The sequence below is a fragment of the Arachis ipaensis genome, chromosome B3 (assembly GCF_059453495.1).
Source record: "Arachis ipaensis isolate K30076 ecotype BB chromosome B3, ASM5945349v1, whole genome shotgun sequence".
Lineage (NCBI taxonomy): Eukaryota > Viridiplantae > Streptophyta > Magnoliopsida > Fabales > Fabaceae > Arachis > Arachis ipaensis.
The window spans coordinates 140660586-140679785 of NC_142438.1; the positions used below are offsets into that span (position 1 = coordinate 140660586).

Sequence of the window (19200 nt, forward strand, 5' to 3'; positions counted from 1 at the left end):
TAGGTGGAATAGTTCAATACCTTGCCCCACAACCAGTTTCGGAATTGCCAATAGTAGCTGACCACCATCGCATGCTGAATCTTGACGCAATGCATGAGGATACTCCATTTTTCAATATGGGGGCAGATGATTACAACACAGACGACAGCGCGAAATTTCCTATTGGTCGTAGATTCAAGAGCAGGGGAGCTGTCATGCTAAATGTGAAGAATTACAGCATTCGGAGGAGTTTCGAGTATAGGGTTATAGAGTCTGATAGAGAAAAGTACCATGTGCATTGCAGACAATTTGCAACAGGATGTCCTTACAATTTCCGTGTTGCACTCCGACAGAATCTTGGATATTTGTAAGCTACTACCTGATGTCTCAAGTAAGTTTATTCTTGTTTATCATGATTATTGTGGAAGAACGTATAACGATCACATTTTAATCTGATAGGGAGGTGCGTAAGTTTGGAGGATCACACATTTGTTTAGCTTCCATCATGTCTTAGGACCATCAACAGTTTTGGGCAACAACCTCGTTTTTAGTATCATCATGCCTCTTATATAGTCTAACCCATCTATTACTATCCATGTCCTAAAAGGTGTAGTTAAGTAAAGCTATCACTTCAAACCCTCATACAATAAGGTTTGGGAGGCGAAGTAAAATGCAATTGCCTAAATCCATAATTATCGGGAGGAGTCACATAAAAAGGTTCCAATGTTGTTGCAAGTATTGCAGAGTTGTTGTCCCAGTATGATGATTGATTTCAGTTCGGTACTATATTATGGTGGACACTTGGTGGTTCGCAATTGCTGCCAATTTAACAAGGTCTCTTGGGCCTTTCTTACTTGTGTTGAGGCTTTCAAGCACCACAAGCCCTTTGTATCTGTGGATGGCATGCACCTGTACAATAAGAATGGTAGTATGTTGCTACTTGCCGTGACATAAGACGGTAATAGTAACATACTGTCAATTGCTTTTGCTATCATTGAGTTTGATATGATTGACGTGTCTTAAGACCATCAACAGCTGGACAGCAACCTCGTTCGTAGTGTCATCATACCCCTCATACAGTCCAACCCATCTATTACTATCCCTGTCCTACAAGATGTAGTTAAGTAGACCTATCACTTCGAAACCTCATACAATAAAATTTGGAAGGCGAAGTAAATGCAATTGCCTAAATCCATGATGATTGGGAGGAGTCAAATAACAAGGTTCCAGTGTTGTTGCAAGTATTGCAGAGTTGTTGTCCCAACACGATGACTGATTTCAGTTCAGTACTGTACTGTACTATGATGGACCACTTGGTGCTCCGCGATTACTGCCAATTTGACAAGATTTTTTTGGGTCTTTTCTCATTGTCTTGAGGCTTTCAAACACCACAAGCCCTTTGTATCTGTGGATGACATGCACCTGTACGACAAATATGGTAATATATTGCTATTTGCCATGACACAAGATGGTAATAGTAACATATTGTCAATTGCTTTTGCTGTTGTTGAGTTTGAGATAACTGAGTTGTGGTCGTTTTATTTTTTACCAATCTAAGATGACATGTCACACCATAAGAAGAACTTTTGATTATATCTGATAGGTCCCAACCGATCGAAGTCGCACTGCATGTCAACGACAATTGTTGGAAGCCTCCTAGTACTTATCATGCATACTGTGTCAGACACATAGCAGCGAACTTCATGACCCATTTCAAATCTGCAGAGGGAAAGTGATACTTGATGAATGCTGCATAAGTGCATATAATCCAAGTAAGGCATGATACGAATGATGTATGGATGCGTTGAAGGGTTTATCCTGTGAGATATTAGACTAGGCCAACAGATTTAACTAGGAGATATGATTACAACATTGTGATAGCGATTGTAAGTTCAGTCACATGACGACAAACCTCTCAGAATGTATGAACGCATTGCTAAAAGGTATGTGATATTTACTGGTTGAAGAGAGAAGTGTAGAGAGGGATTGCACGAAGAAAAGATATAGATGACATTGCACGTTAGATTTGAATTGATTTACTTCGTCAACTAGGCAAGGTTAGGTCTCCCAAGTTTTAACCCATAATCAATTGAGTAGTTTGATTGAATAGTTTTTATTTTTCGAATCTGACTAATCTACTATAAAACCAAGACAAAATTCATCAATTTTTTTTTTCAGACTAGTCTTTGGATCAAACTGAGCCACATACACCCCTACTAGGTTTCATTGTGGTCTAGTCCTATAGGCAGCATTTGTTTGTCGTCCATGTATGTCTACTAGAGACATGGGCACGGTGGTACGCGTACATCGTTTGTTTTATAAAACATAAATTTATTACGAACACGGTTACACACACTATAGACATATAATTTGTGTCTCTTCAAAAGAGTGAGACACGACTTTTTAAAGGTGGACATAGAATCATAATAAAATGTTTAGACAATTTTATCTTTAGTTAATTTATAAAATTCCTAAATCTACCCTCATATCTACTTTATCCCTTCCCACTTCTACACCATCATCTTCTTCATCTTTCTTCTTTTCCAAACCACTTTATCTTCTTGAATCCATACCTCTATAACAATCATTGCCGCTCCTCTGCCAAAATCGCTGCCGCTTCTCTTCCAAAACCGTTGCCGCCTCCTTTACTGGAACCGCCGCCGCTGCCTCTCTCAAAATCACAGAGTCGTCGCTTTCACTGACTCTGTCAGATTTGCCACCGCTGTCTCTCCCAGTTTAGTAAATCAAACTGTCACTATCGTGCCTTTTCGAGATTCGCCATCGCTGCCTCTCCCAGAATCGTAGAACTCTTCTCTTTGCCTCCGCCAGAACTACCATTGCCGCCACCTTTGCCAAAATCACCACTCTTGCCTCCTGGAGTTGCAGAACCGCCGGTGCTGCAACTTTTGCCAAAATTGGTGCACTGCTTCTGCCAGAAACGCCTCAACCAATGCATCCTGTCAGATCTATCTTTCTATTTTTACCTCTGTTTCCATCTGTATCTCTTCCCTTGGTTTTCTATTTTTTTACAGAAAAAATTAAACATTTAATTGAAGCTTGATTGATGTTTGTTATATCTGTGTCATTTTGTTTTGATTAAATTTTTTGATTAATTTAGAAGTTATTAATAGTAACAGAAAAATTGTGGTGATAGTGGCAGTTTAGATAATAGTAAAGAAAAAATAGAGTGGTGGTATTTGTGATAAAAAATAATATTAAAATTTTTATATGGTTATTTTATCGTTTTATTTTTGTATTTAATTATTAAACAATTTAAAAATTTTGTTTCTCATTATGTCTATATCTTCAATGTTTATATTTATGTCTTAAGCCATTCATGAACTAAACGTACCTATATTGTATGGTACAACCTTCGATTCTAATAGTGTTTATTAAGATCTAATCTAATTAAGTTGAGCTCAATTAGGATTGGTATATATTACTCTACATTTTATCGAAGAATACATATTAGTAAGTTATAGATGGATCACGCACAAAAAAAGAACCAAACTTTGTTATTTAGTGATGATTAAATATCTCTTATAATTTTAAAACGAAAAGAATACTTAAAAATAAAAAGCAAGAGAGCTAGAACTGGAATAATTTAAGTTCCATAACAATAATTACTATAAAATATTTTCATAATTAGAAGCATGATTGTTAAAATTTGGTTAGATTTATACAAATCATATCAACTTACTTAAAATCCAAGTTTCAGTAAATTCAAATAAATACATCAAGAGTTTACTGTTACATCTTTTTCTTAAATTGAAGTATACATAAAGTGGAAAATGATATTTTACATATAAAAAAATATAGGGTGTTTTCCTAAATCATGCCGCTGTTAGTGATGAGCATACCCATATGGTATTTCATAAACACTTAAGAAATTTATTCTATGCTTCTTTTAGTTTTTTACAGCAAAAATAGATCACAAAGAAAAAAAAAAAAAGTAGAAGTTGATGATAATAACATGTGCCACAAAGTTGAACCATTTATAATTCAAATTGGAGACTGGACAATGAGAAATATTAACCATTTATGCCACGTGTCACAATGCTATTTGTTCACGTGTCATCTACTATATTATCGTTATATGTGTATTAAATTGGTCTCTTACTTTGCATCAAATAACTCATTTTAGTTCATGAAATTGAATGTTGTGCACCAAATTAGTCTTTTTATCAGTTTTTTCTCATTTTTTTTATAAATTTAAAATTCTCAATATTTTTTTATACACAAATTTATATTGATTAATAGTGTAATATATGAAAAAGCTACCTAACTAAGTTATAGATAAAATGAATTATTATAATTTGCAGTATAAATCTATCTTATTAATTTAGTGAGAAGTCAATTATATGGAAAATCGGACATTCTTAAAATAGATGGGAATAATGAATTTATATTAGTTAATAAGTGCCTTATCAAGTATTCTTAAAATATTTATTAAAGATTTAAAGTGTTAAATATTAAAAAAATTGTATTAAGGAATATTATTATACTCTTAACTTACACTCTTTACTAAATCAATACCAATATCTCACATAATTTATTTAATAAAATATTATTAAAAAATTGTATAATTAAAACTAAAATTTTAAAAATATTTTATAAAAATATTTGTATTTAAATAACTTGTGAAAAGATAAAATTAAAATTAGTGTATATATATAACGAGAATTTTAAATTTATAAAAAAAATGAAAAAAAACTGATGAAGGGACTAATTTGATGCACGACATTCAATTTCAAAAACTAAAATGAGTCCGTTAATGCAAAGTAAGAGACCAATTTGGTGCACATGTAACGATCACATAGTGGATGACACGTGGACAAATGGCATTGTGACACATGACATAACCTGACACGTGGAAAAATAGCATTGTGACGCATGGCATAATCATCCACGCCAGCATGCCACGTGTCATTGACTGACACATCATCATACTGTTACACGTGGCCAAACCATGAGGTGACACGTGTCACCAAAGGTTAACAGCAAGCCACGTCAATGCGTCATTAACGAAAAACGGGTCAGAGACTAATATAGTAATATGGTGCAATTTTTTCAATCTTAGGAATGTAATTGGTGCAATTGAAATCTCAAAAATGATTTGTGTACGGCGTCAATCTCACGAACTACTGTGGGAATTTAGTCCGCCAACAAATAAAACAATCCCAAAATAACAGACAAAATTAAAGGAGAAAAAAAAAAATGAAACACCTCCATTTATTTTTCCCAAACAAATGGATGGAACATGGAAGAAGCATTTTATTGAAGAGAGGATATGATCTCCACAATTCTCAAAAATAAAGAATAAGAAAAAGAATTATAAATTGACCAATAGAGAACTGACAAAAGATAAGAAATGGTAATTGAAAACTTGAGCAAATAGTGCAATTTAAGCTAGGCAGTATGCACTATTGCATTATACATATAAGATTTGACCGACTTGATTTGATTTGTTTGTTGAAAAAAGAACAAAATAAAGTCTTACAATTCATCTAAAACTAGCAAGTTTGAATAATATGGAGAATTCTGTGAATTAAGTTGGAAGCTTTTTGCCTTGGCAGAGGGGTATCGTGATATATGGTGCGAGAAACTAATTGACTGGAGGTTTATCAGCTGCTTCAATCTTGCAAGGTGATTAATGTCATGACTCATGATTATGTGATGTGGAGTGCCAATATTTGTGGCATATCAAATGGCGGAAATTGGGGCTTCATCCCCTGCTTCCTTAGCATATAGACCTTTGCCTAGATTGACATCATTGTTATTTTTATGAAAACCCACCCAATAATTTTGAATTTTGATGCGTTATATTCCATAAAGGAATCCCTCTATTGCAATTCCAAGAGCTAAACTCTAATTTTATACCTAATTTTCACAACTTGTGTGTATTAGCCACTATATGGCAACTTACACTGTTACAGTTACATATATAGGATATATTACAAGATGATATTTCGTTTTCTTCCTCAATTGGCAAGAAAATATTTCAATCTTTTTGAGAAAACCAACCTGTGAAAGCACCAATATATCCAAATGAGTGAGCATGAATTTAACAACCCAGCATAAGCTCACATGCTTCCCTCTTCCCCATACAGATAGGCATAGGATTATACTCCATACAGTCACAGTTCATACAAATCAGACGCATCATAGCCATTCCTCCATTTTCCATCAAAAAGCTGCGGCTACACCACATGCTCCCTACCCCCGGTCCCACAACTCTCCTTTCCTCCTATTCCACGTGTTCCCCACCAATTGGCGGTGCCAGTCACATGCTCCCATCATACTAACTTTGACCCGGTCATAACACCACACCCGAACAAATACCCGTTTCCCATTTCATTTCAGTCTTCGTTCCAATTTCCATGTCTGCATCGGGCTCCGAAAACCCAACCATTAATGTTTATCCACGTGCCAACAATGCATTGGAGAACTCCCTGGAATCCAAAGATGCTTTCTCGTTCTCGTTTATATAACTAACCACCTTGACGGTTTCACCTTCATCACTTCACTCACACACTCCCTCACTTGGCAGTTGGCATTCCTCACAAACTAACACCACCGCACAGGGGCAGAGTGGGCAAAACACCAAAAAGAAAAGAAAAAATGGCGCCAAATGCCCTCTCCTATGCTCCCGCCTTTCGCATTCTCACCATAATCCTCCTCCTGATCCGCCCAAGCGCGGCCACCGCCCATGACTACCACGACGCTCTCCGCAAGAGCATCCTCTTCTTCGAAGGCCAGCGCTCCGGCAGACTCCCACCCGACCAGCGCCTCCGATGGCGCCACGACTCCGCATTACACGACGGCGCCACCGCCGGAGTAATCACGCTACTCTGTCATAATCTACCATTATTTTTCACAATGTAGCACTTTAATGACCTGCATTATGTTGTTTTCTGTGTTTTGGTGTTGCTCACTGGCAGTTGGACTTGACTGGAGGGTACTACGACGCCGGGGACAACATCAAGTTCGGGTTTCCGATGGCGTTCACTACAACAATGCTGGCGTGGAGCGTGATAGACTTCGGGAGGAGCATGGGGCCTGAGCTCGGGAACGCATTGAAGGCGGTGAGGTGGGGAACGGACTACCTGCTGAAGGCAACGTCGAAGGTAGGGACCGGTGTGGTGTTCGTGCAGGTGGGAGACCCTCTCTCGGACCATAACTGTTGGGAGAGGCCAGAGGACATGGACACTCTCCGTACCGTTTACAAGGTGGATGGGTCCCACCCTGGCTCTGACGTGGCAGGAGAAACGGCCGCTGCACTTGCCGCTGCCTCCATCGTCTTTAGATCACGTGATCCCGCTTACTCTAGACTTCTCCTCAATCGAGCCGTTACGGTACAGTCGCTTTCATCCCTCACTCTCATTCTACTCTTTCTTCCCTATTCCATTTTTCTTAACTTTTCTTCCTTCCTTCCTTTTACCCTCGCCTTTAACTTGTTCGCAACTGTGGTAAGTTTGAAAAGTGATTCGTAAAAGAACAGACAACCACCCTATACTTTACTGGGAATTGTGTTTTTTGACTTTTTCCTTTTCTCCTGTATTTGTATTTTCTTAAAATAAATATATATGCATAGCAGAGACTAGAGAGTAGAGTAGTGTAGGACTGTAGGTAGTACGTGAGATTAAAAAAAAAAAAGTGAAAAATGACATTTAATGGTAATTTGACTAATTTCCGTTAAAATATCGCGAGAAAATAACGGTTGGTTTGGTTGGGGTGAGGATGCAGGTGTTCGGGTTCGCTGACAGGCATCGTGGTGCATACAGTAACAGCCTAAAGAAAGCAGTCTGCCCATTTTACTGTGACGTCAATGGGTACCAGGTGCGTGTGTGAGAGAGTTGAGTGATAATCATGGATGTATCTAATACTAGCCGTCCGATTGGATGAATCTGATTGTTAATTTATCAGGACGAGCTGTTGTGGGCAGCAGCGTGGTTGCACAAGGCGTCGCGTAGGCGTCAGTACAGGGAATACATTGTAAGGAACGAGGTGGTATTGAGAGCTGGGGACACCATTAATGAGTTTGGTTGGGATAACAAGCATGCCGGGATTAATGTTCTCATTTCCAAGGTAGCATCCTCATCCTCCATATTTACTATTAGTATTTAGTACTACTACACTGCCCTGTATCTGATTTGCAACTTACAACTACATTTCGATTCCATTCTACTGCTAAGTGCCAACTTACTTTAATTACAGTAATTAATTAATAATTAATTGTTAGTATTCCTTATATAATTGAGCTGCTCCATTTTCGTTACATATTATATACTATTGTTTGTGGTAATCAAAATTGCTTTTGTCATTTTATGGTTGTATTTGGTTCTTCTTGTCTTGTGCACCCCGTTGGGCATGTGGGGGTACTCTGCCACTACTCATTCATTCAATCTAGCTGCACAATATAGGATAAAGTTCTACTCATCACGTGCTACGTCCAAATTGATTTACTTTTTTTCCCCTTTGTATGGGACTCCCATTCTTGCTGCTTCCTTCTCAATCTGTACACTTATCATATTATTAATCATTGATCATCACAAGCACAATAGGGAATTTAACACCTATAATATTCTTTCTTTACACCACACTAGCTTTTCTGTTTGTATGTTAAATTTTTATATCTATGATAGATTTAGATCATCTACTTTATTTTATTTTACTTTAAATAAGTTTTTTGAGTTTTATAACATACATGAACTATTACAACGGGCGTTTATTTTAAAACATACAAATAAACAACTTTAATATATAAACGGGCATAATGCTATATATTTAGGGAGTTGTTCATTTCTTGTACAGATCCCATGTTTTTCTACGAGACTTAACTGTATTTGTCTCTTTCATTCAATGCCAAACTCATGCCACAAAAATGGTTCATCTCAAAACAGTTGATATAATAAATAAAATAGGTTTTGCCAAATTAAATAAGCAAAATACAATGCACCAGTAGGGTTATCTCTTTTGCAAGCTCCATTGGTTGTTTTAAATAATGTGGAAAAAATGTAACAAAGAGAAAGGAATCTTAAATTTGACTTCATCTTATTGGTGGGTCATAAAAGGAATGTAGGTGATAGTAATAAGCTTGTTTGCATATGTATGGTACAACTTTAGATCACAGATAAGGAATGGGAATAATACAGACTGGATTTAAGAAAAGTTTTATCCTTTTATTCATGATTCATGAGTATAATGGAAGGAAAGTCAAGATGGCATTGAGAAAAGGGGGTGTGAAACGCTGATGATTGCACATGATATGGTGATTGTATGTGAGTTTAATGTGAGCACTAGCTTTTGTTATTATACAGGCGGGGACATTCCCTAATAATTGGTACTTGAAAGTAAATTATAGTATTGGAAATACCACTAGAATAGATTTGTTTATGGCATTAAAATATCAAGGGGGCAAATTTGTCTTTAAAATGGGTAAAGATTAGACTTGAAGGATATGTAGAGTGTCCTGTCTCTTCATTCAGAACCAAAATTAAGTGGCCAAAATGTAAGCACTCCGTATCGTCAGCATTTGGAACATAAAGTCTTGTCCTTAATTATTTTCATCCTATCAGATCTGGCAAATGGATGGGTCCCGGTACTGCATCATGCATGTGCACCATACTCTCAGCCATATTTTCTGCACAATCACTTTTCTTTCACTTGAATTGATTTTGATCCTGTGACTTTTTGTTTAAGCTCTCATCGCTATCACTTTTCTCCCTGTTCTGCACATTATGCGTTTTATGTTCAGATAAAAAAAAATTTAAAACGTTATCAATGGTTTTTGTTCTTGATGCTGTTGAAGTAGTTATCGGAGTCATGTTCATATACTACCAGTAACTTGCACCTTCAGCGCCACATAACACCATGGAATAATGCATAAATGAATACATATTTTTCCGTAGGAGGTGTTGATGGGAAGAGCAAACTATTTTGCGTCGTTCAAGCAAAATGCAGATGGATTTATTTGTTCGATATTGCCCGGAATTTCCCACCCTCAAGTTCAGTATTCCCCAGGTATTTCCTCATTTCTTTATTGTCTTTTCTAGAGAAAAGCGATTGCTCGCGTGTTTATTGCATGTAGTAATGTAAACAATGATTACCAGGCATCCAAAGCCATTAATTATCCCTTGCTTTTGTAAGGGCAAACAACAGAAAAGAAAAAGGCTTTGATTGAGCTTCGTATGCAAATCCGTGCATTGGTAATTCTGCACAATTATTTTAGTAACAAGGGCAGTTGGCCTTTGTTTTTTATTTTTAGGTGATTACTACAGTACTTGTATATAATTATTTAATTTAAAAATATAAAAATAAATAATTTGTAAATATTTAATACTTACTTTTAAAAGACAAGTTAGCAAATTCAATATCCAATTCAAAGAGAAAAAAAAAAATGTCGTATTTTTATTTTACTTTTTCCCCAAAAGCTAACTTATCCTCTCTTTTGATGGTATAATTGAAAAAGGTGGTCTTATTTTCAAGGCTGGAGGAAGCAACATGCAGCATGTAACGTCCCTCTCTTTTCTGCTCCTAGCCTATTCTAACTACCTAAGCCACGCCAATAAGGTTGTGCCATGTGGCGAGACCACTGCCACGCCAGCTTTGCTCAAACACCTTGCTAAACGCCAGGTCAGTGGTAACTTCATTCATTTATTCATTCATTTCTGCTACTGTTAATTGGGACCGAGCATCAGCTTCATACAACCGTTGATTGATTAGGGTCCAGTCAGTTCACACCGGGACCAGTTTCTAGTTTCCAACATCAGACAAAATTAACGGCTACAATTTGTCCTTTCTTTAAATTAAGTAAAATAACATCATCACGTGACATGCGTACAGTATAGTAATAAAATTATTATGTGGTTCTGATGGTGACGTACTAATAATGTGATGGTTACTAGGTGGACTACATTCTTGGGGATAACCCAATGGGAATGTCGTACATGGTTGGATACGGTGCTCGCTACCCACAGAGGATACATCACCGGGCCAGCTCGCTCCCATCGGTGGCGGTCCACCCAGCCCACATTGGATGCAAAGCTGGATCTCGATATTTCCTTAGCCCAAATCCCAACCCGAATGTATTGGTCGGAGCCGTGGTTGGTGGGCCTAACAACAACACAGATGCTTTCCCGGATTCCAGGCCTTTCTATCAGGAGACTGAGCCCACTACATATATCAATGCCCCTCTAGTGGGCCTGCTCGCTTTCTTTTCAGCCCACTCTTGAATCTGTAAAATGTATTATATTTTAGTTTATTGTTGCTAGGTGGTGCGCATATGGTCACCCTGCTTTGCTTCCTAAGGGTAAAAAAAGAAAAGAAAAATCAAAATGAAATGAAATGGAGAAGAATGCTTGTGTTAGTAATAGTATATCCTGATTGTGGTTGTTTCCTATCCATTAAGTGAAGTGATAGTGCAATCCGTAACTAGTCTAGAAGTTTTTATGTAACCGGGACAAAGTCTAGAAATTGGAAACTCTGCTCTTTTAAGGTTAAATGTTTTCAGTTTTATTTTTCACTATCAAATGCACACTGAAGTTCATCAATGTTAAGTGGAAGCTATTAAATCCTCAACAATTTGAGAGTTTGATAAAATTCGTAGAGTCCCACGAACAAAAAGCATGGTGTGACTTCAGAAGATAATCCCAAAAAGACACATTTTTTGTACGGTGATACCATAAAACACCATTTATCTAAAATCGAAATGCCCCAGTATACAACAAAAAGAATGAGGCATTGTTTTGGGACCTACTACTTGTGTGCTAACTGCTAAGTGGTAAGTGCTGACCAGAAAAGAGGAATACATTCATTGGGCATTTTGTTTTTACTGAGCACACATTTCACGTAAAGGTGAAACAGATAGTAGGCTTAGATTCAACGCCCACATAAGTTGGGCTCAAAATTGACGCTAATAGTAGTGTATGTAAAGGACTTGGGCTTTATAAGTTAGAGGGAAAAGAAAACTAGTTTTTGTCCCGCGAATGAACCTGCCGGAAACCTCCATGTAGGGATGGCAAAATTTCTCGAGATGCGGGGATCCCTGCGGGGACTGCCCCGAATGAGGATCCGATTGTGGGGAATTTTCCCCGCGGGGATGGGGATGGGGGACAAAATTTCCCCGAAGCAGGCGCGGGGACCCGAGCGGGGATCCCCGCCCCATCCCCGCTATTCTCCGAAATTTATGAATTCCTTGAATTATTCTTAATAGTTTATTTCTCAAATATGTTTTTTAGACATTTCTCACACACATATATATAAAAATCCAAAACTCCTAATATTTATTTGCATAACCTTTCTTCAATTCAGAGATTCCTAAGGCAGTCTATACTTCATCCAACCTCTCTGCAGCCACCCTCTCGTCACCCTTCTCACCGCATCGTAACACCTCACCGTGCCATCACCCTTACCGCATCGTAATTTCTTTTTGTGGCGTTCCTTTTCGTAACTCTGCCGTCGTGTCCATTCTCCTCTCTGTTGCCGCGTCTCCCACCTCGTCTATTACTTTGTTCTTTGGCTCGTCGTTGCGTCCCTATTGCGTTATTTCGAAAGAAGTCACCATCGTGTCATTTAGACTTTTTGTATAAAATCTTGCAGTTTTTTGTATAAGATAGATACTTGTAGCTCTATTCATATGGAAATTAATAATTAGTTAGAACTATTATGTACATGGAGGATGGGGTCCCCGCGGGGAATGGGGCCCTGTGGGAATGGGGATGGGGAGCAATATTCCCCCACGGCGGGAAATGGGGCGGGGATGGGGAGCAAATCTGAGGGCGGAGATGGGGAGCAGGGAGGCATCCCCCGCCCCCGCCCTGCCCTGCCCTATTGACATCCCTACCTCCATGGAAGAAGTTGATCAGCTACAAAAGCAAAAAAAAGCTACGTAATGACGGGAATGGATATGGAGGAGAAACTTCGAAGGTAGTTAGAGAGGAGGAGTGGATGTTTGACAAGATGACTTTTGCCGGAGCCAATGGTCTTAGAAGAACATATGCTGATTTAGTGATGCATGGAAGTTTGGAACCACACTTTGACTCTAAAATCGAGGAGGAAGAATCAGAAAAATCATCTGAAGATGAAGAAGAAGACAATATGGAGGAGGTGCTTGAAATGAGTCCGTTCTAGAGGGAAGCTTTAAAGAAAATAAAGAGGGAGGAAAGAACCACCCCTTCTATCTCTGCGAAACGACTCGAAAATGGAACTTTTAGCATCCATGTTAACATAACAGAAAAATGGAGGCTTGAGTGGCCATGAAAGAACACGTTTATAGTCAAGCTTTTGGGACGCAAGATTTTATATGCTGTTCTAAAGAGAAGACTAGAAATCATGTGGGCAAAAGTGGGAGGGCTAGACTTGATAGATCTGGGTAATGACTACTTTGTAGTCATGTTATTCAATGAAAGGCGGACCATGGCTGATTTACGACCACTATCTAACCATAAGGAAGCGGGTTCTAGATTTTAATATATTTTGCACCTCTATCAACAAGATAGCAGCTTGGGTAAGACTCCATGACTTGCCGATTGAATACTACAAGCGTTTTCTGGGAACAGTGGGAGACCATATTGGAAAGACACTTAAAGTTGATATGAACACAGTAAACCAGTCAAGAGGCAAATTCGCGCGCCTGTGTGTGGAGCTAGACCTGACCAAGCCTCTAGATGTAAAACATATGGTTAATGATAATACATATTTCATTGAATATGAGGGCTTACATATGATTTGTTTTAACTATGGACATTTTGGCCATGCTAATGAGGCATGTACACATGGAAACACTTCTGTATTTAACCATAACAATGCAGATAAAAACCAATAGCCAGGACAAGCAGTGGAGGAGCCCATGAAAAGAAACCAGGTGCAGAAAGAGGGAGACCAGAAGAGTGGAAAAGACAAGGATAAAATAGTAATTTCAGAAAATATAAATTATGGTGCTTGGATGATTGTACAAAAGCAAAGGAGGACAAAGAAAATAGTTGAAAAGGACAACCAGAACGTGAAAAGTGGGCACAAGCATAAGAGTGAAAAAAGTAGTGCACAAAAGGTGGACGACAAATTGAGATATGAGGTTCTATCCTCAGATACAACCAATGAGCAAATCATAGAGAATGATTATGATGAGAATGAGAATTAGCCTGCCACAAGAAAAGACAAAAATAATGAAGGCCTCAAGGAATTTCTTTCTGGAAGCCAAATGAGAAAAGCCCGTTCTGCAAACACACCTAGCCCCATCCATACATCCCCTAGCCTAATCACCGTGACCCAAAAAATGCAACCTGATCTGCTTCCTGAACCCAAAAAAAAAGTTCAAAATCTAAACTCTTCATTATCACTCATCACCTATGGCCCAAGACCAACCACTCCATGGCTCATACTATGAACCCAAACCAAGCGTCCCAAAACCAGCTTTATCCAACAATGCGATGTTAGTAGAGAAAACGATGGTCATGGAAATCCTGCTAGATCAAAACATTGGCCCAAAACCACCTAACCCACCTGAACTCAACTTTTCAGGATCTGACCTGGATGTGATAATGGCTGAAAGTACAACAACGATCCTAAATTGGAAAGAAAAGAAAGGCCCAGTAAAGGGCGAGTTGAATGGGGCCTAATTGGGCCTGTGTTTTAAACCAGTTCCCTAGCCAAGGGCTTTAAGCTCTTCCTTACAATGTGTTTAATATGATCATACTATTATGGAATGCGAGAGGGGTTGCAAGCCCATCCTTTGCTAAGACGTTGAAAGAGTATAACCTTCAGTATAAGCCCAACTTAATTGCCATACAGGAGACGAGATGCAGTAGACAAAATGCACTAAACTCCATCAAAAGGGTTGGTTTTAACTACCATCTTAGTGTGGATGCAAATCGATTTTCAGGAGAAATATGACTGACTTAGAACAACTTTAATCAAACTGTTCAGAAAATATGTCGGTGTGACCGAGCTTTACACACCAAGATTACTGATGACTCTGGAGTTTGGTACCTTACCATTATATACACTCACCCTCAAGAGAGCCGAAGAACAGATGTGAAAAATTTTATTAGCAAAATATCAGCAGACATACATCATCCTTGGGTTCTATGTGGCGACTTCAATGATATTAGTGATGCATCAGAGAAAAAAGGTGGAGCACATCCGGATATTCCCCAAATCAATAGATTCAAGCACTGGGTCGAAGCTTGTAATCTTATAGACCTGGGATATCAAGGAACAAGATTCACCTGGAGAGGTCCTGTCTGGCAGGATGGTTATCACATTTTCAAATGCCTTGACTGAGCGCTTTGCAATACTGATTGGCGCCTTCTGTTTCAAGATGCCATTGTGGAGACCCTCCCTCGAATCCACTCAGATCATCATCCAATTCTCACCAAGTGCAAAGGTAACCACCATTCCATTAGAAACAAGCCTTTTCGTTTTGAATATATGTGGATACAACATAAGAATTTTTCTTCTTTCTTGAATGAAAATTGGCACAAGGACCAGCCTTTAGCTCAATCAATCCAAAATTTTGTAAACAAGGTAAAGATCTAGAATCATCAGACTTTTGGCCATATTTTCCATCAGAAATGGTTGGTGCTTAGTAGATTGAAAGGCTTACAAAATTTTCCAAGATATGGGAGAAGTGAATTCTTGGACAGCCTTGAAGAAGAACTCAACAAAGAATTGGAGGCTATTCTAGATAAGGAGCAAGTTTTCTGGCTCCAAAAATCTAGAGAAACTTGGACGGTGGAGGGTGATCGTATACCAAGTATTACCATACAAAAACTATCATTAGGAGGCGCTGCACAAGATCCTCAAACTTCATGGACCTAGCGGGGAGTGGATTGATAATCAGGAGGACCTCAAGACTCATGCTATCCTTCATTTCAAAGTCGCTTCTAGGAACCTAACCGTAATAGAAAATGTGCTATTGATACTAACAATTTTTACCCCCTCTAAAGGAAGACAACATTCCCAAACTTAGAGCTTGTGTCACGCTTGAGGAAATTGAACAAGTGGTCTTTGCAATGGGATCACTAAAAGCACTGGGGGTTGATGGACTCCCTGTGGGTTTCTACAAAGAAAACTGGGTCATTGTTGGAAATAGCCTAAAAAAGTTTCTCATGCATAGTTGGCAAGTTTCCGAAACTATAGCTGATGTGAACAACACCCTCCTTGCACTTGTGCCAAAAATAAAACAACCTGAATTTGTTAACCAACTCAGACCCATTGCTTTATGTAACGTGTCCTATAAAACAATTACAAAAATCATAGCCAGCCGAATCAAACCCATCCTCGACAATAGAATTTTACCGGCTCAATCCAACTTTATCCCTGGAAGGAGGATCTAAGATAATATCATTGTTGCACAGTAAATCACCCATTCTATAAGGAGAAAATCAGGTAAAAAAGGATACATGACCATCAAGATCGATCTTGAGAAAGCCTATGATCACCTGAGCTAGGCTTTTATTGAGCAATGCTTAACAGACTTCTCCCTTCCCCCGAAAATCATTAAAATTGTCATGCGATGCGTCTGTACCACTAGCTTTTAGGTGCTGTGGAATAGAGAAGTAACAGAAAAGTTCTTTCCATCCTGTGGCATTAAACAGGGAGACCCGTTTTCACCCTATATTTTTGTGATATATCTAGACATACTTTCTCATCTTATAGAAGATATGGTTATGAATGGCAAGTGGAAGTCCTTTTCTCTGGGTAGGGGTGGGCCAACTATTTCCCACTTGATGATCTTATGTTGTTTGCAGAAGCAAGCTACGAACAAATAAACATCATCAAAAATTGTTTGAATACCTTCTGTGAAGCCTTTGGGCAGATTGTCAATGCCTAAAAAACCCAGATATATTTCTCTAGGAAAGTTCCTGAAAGCACCCGGAGAGAGATAATCCAGCTTGCAGGGTTTGAAGAAACAAAGAAAATAGGAAGATACCTCGGGGCATATATAATGGAAGGTCGAGGTAGCAAGAGGAAGTATGGGCATATCTTGGAAAAAGTTCAGAACAAATTGAAGGGATGGAAGCAAAAATGTTTTTCAATGGCTGGGCGAGTAGTACTTGCACAATCTGCCATTACCCCTATAACATATTTCACGATGCAACAAAATAGAAAAATTTCAACGGAGCTTTATCTGGGGATCGAATGACCAACAAAGAAAAGGCTCACCTTGTCAGTTGGAGTACTATTTGTTTACCAAAAGAAGCTAGAGGCTTAGGCTTCAAAAGACTATATTTGATGAACTCGGCATTTCTAATGAAGTTGTGTTGGGGCCTGATTAATAATCCAAACTCTCTCTGGGCCAAGATTCTTTGGGGAAAATATGGAAACATGAGAGAAAGCATTTCAGGTGGTAGTTCAAGCCTCTGGAAAGCCTTGCATAAACTTTGGCCTCAAATACAGAAAGGAGTGATCCATAGAATTGGCAATGGCCAGAACACGAAGTTCTGGACTGATTCCTGGCTCCATATGGATGGTTGCCTTCTTGATTACAATGATCCAAACACTAATATTGGTGAAATCAATGCCCGGGTGAGTGATTTTGTTATACCCTCCCAATAGTATAGCTTGGAAGCATTATCCGGATGGTTGATTTTCTGTAAAGTCAGGTTATCAAAATCTCTTCAACACCACGTCGGCCATGAGAAGGTTTGGCAGAAAATCTGGTCTTGGAAAGGACTGGAAAAAATAAAACTTTTCATATGGCAAGCCACACATGATAGACTGCTCACAAATAATAAGAGACATAGATGGTATGGGTCTCACCTGTGTGTCAATACTGTCAAAACCATATTGAGAATACTATTCATATCCTTCGAGATAGTCGAGGGGCAAAATCGATTTGGGATAAGCTGGTTTAGCCAGGTGCAATGAATCTGTTCTACAACCAACCTGTCAAAGATTGGATATACACTTGTCTAGAGTTGAACTTGGGGAGACCTAGGCAGACTCAATGGAGGAACATCTTTGCAGTAACGTGTTGGAAATTATGGCAATGGCAGAACATGGAAATCTTTCAACCTGATTTTCAAAGACCTCCCACAACAAATAGAATCATTCAAGATTACGCCAAGCTCATTCAAGAAGTTTTTACTACCAAAAACAAAAACAGAATATTCATAATGGCTGACAAAACAAACATAAAATGGTACCCACCACTAGAGGACTGAATTAAAATTAATACTGATGGTGCTGCTAAAAAGAACCCTAAAAAGGCAGGGTGTGGGGGACTGTTGAGAAATAGCTAAGGTCAGTGGATTATAGGGTTCACCAAGAATTTGGGTGAATGCTCTACGTTTATGGCAGAGCTCTGGGGGTTATGCATCGGACTAGAAACGGCTTGGACCCTAGGGTTCAAGAATGTCTACTTGGAGTGTGGCTCTAAATCTGTTACAGATAGCATAAAGAAAGGGAAAGATAGCACAAAATCAGGTTCAGTCTTGTATAGCAGAATACAAAACCTTCTGTCTAGAGATTGGTGAGTCCTTATCAATCATACCTATCGCGAGGCTAACTCTTGTGCAAATTGGTTAGCAAATTATAGTCTTGAATAGGACTATACTATTAGATACTAGAATTCTCTGCCTATGAGTTTCGGTCAATGTTTGCTAGGTGATGCTATTGGGGTCTATTGGCCCAGAAGAACCAATAGATGTAGTTTTCTTTGCTTGGGCCTTTTAGCCCCTTTTTAAACCGAAAAAAAATGACTTAGGCTTTTAAAAAAAAAGGACTTCCTAGGCTTTCACATCCATCAGGCTCTCCCTTACTATTCTTTGGGTCAACATACTCAACATACCCGCCCCACAATGTCATTCCACTATTTTGAGGCCTAAAAAGAAAATCCTAATAGTCTTTTTTTCTTTTTCTATTTTCAGAAAAGAAAACTAATGCATGAGCATCTTTTCTATATTTTCTTAGTAATTTGAATATAGATTTATTGAGTTTTTATGAGATTTTTATGTTTTAGACCTGTTTAAATGTTATTTTGATGCACATTGTGGTTTTATTGATTTCAGAAAAGATTCAAGCGAGTTTGACAGAGTTCATGCAGAAGAAAAAAATGAGAAAATTGGATGCTGTCAAGTTGGCGCTAAACGCTGCCAGGCACCTCGTACTTTGTGCAAGCTTTCTGCTAAGCTGGCGCTAAACGCCATGATTTGGCGCTTGGCGCCAGCTGCCTCGTAAAGTGCGCCCAGAACCACACGCTAGTGGCACTAAACGCTA

General features: G+C 38.6%; 1 protein-coding gene and 1 pseudogene across 1 annotated transcript; both read left to right on the top strand.

The window, feature by feature from the left end:
- Positions 1–6487: 6487 nt before the first annotated feature.
- LOC107631825 (endoglucanase 8) lies at positions 6488–11482 on the top strand. The gene is made up of 7 exons (XM_016335387.3): positions 6488–6816; positions 6921–7334; positions 7726–7818; positions 7906–8067; positions 9891–10002; positions 10451–10614; positions 10887–11482. The coding sequence occupies exons 1-7, from the start codon at positions 6601–6603 to the stop codon at positions 11211–11213; spliced, it is 1488 nt and encodes a 495-aa protein (XP_016190873.3). The 5' UTR covers positions 6488–6600; the 3' UTR covers positions 11214–11482.
- Positions 11483–12939: 1457 nt separating this feature from the next.
- Positions 12940–13804, top strand: LOC148572624 (uncharacterized; annotated as a pseudogene).
- Positions 13805–19200: the final 5396 nt, after the last annotated feature.

Excerpts from the sequence above, each read along its gene's own strand:
- LOC107631825 (XM_016335387.3), top strand. The coding sequence starts at position 6,601 with ATGGCGCCAAATGCCCTCTCCTATGCTCCCGCCTTTCGCATTCTCACC. Across the intron at positions 7,819-7,905 it reads GTGACGTCAATGGGTACCAG|GACGAGCTGTTGTGGGCAGC; the intron begins GTGCGTGTGTGA and ends TTAATTTATCAG. Across the intron at positions 10,615-10,886 it reads AACACCTTGCTAAACGCCAG|GTGGACTACATTCTTGGGGA; the intron begins GTCAGTGGTAAC and ends GATGGTTACTAG.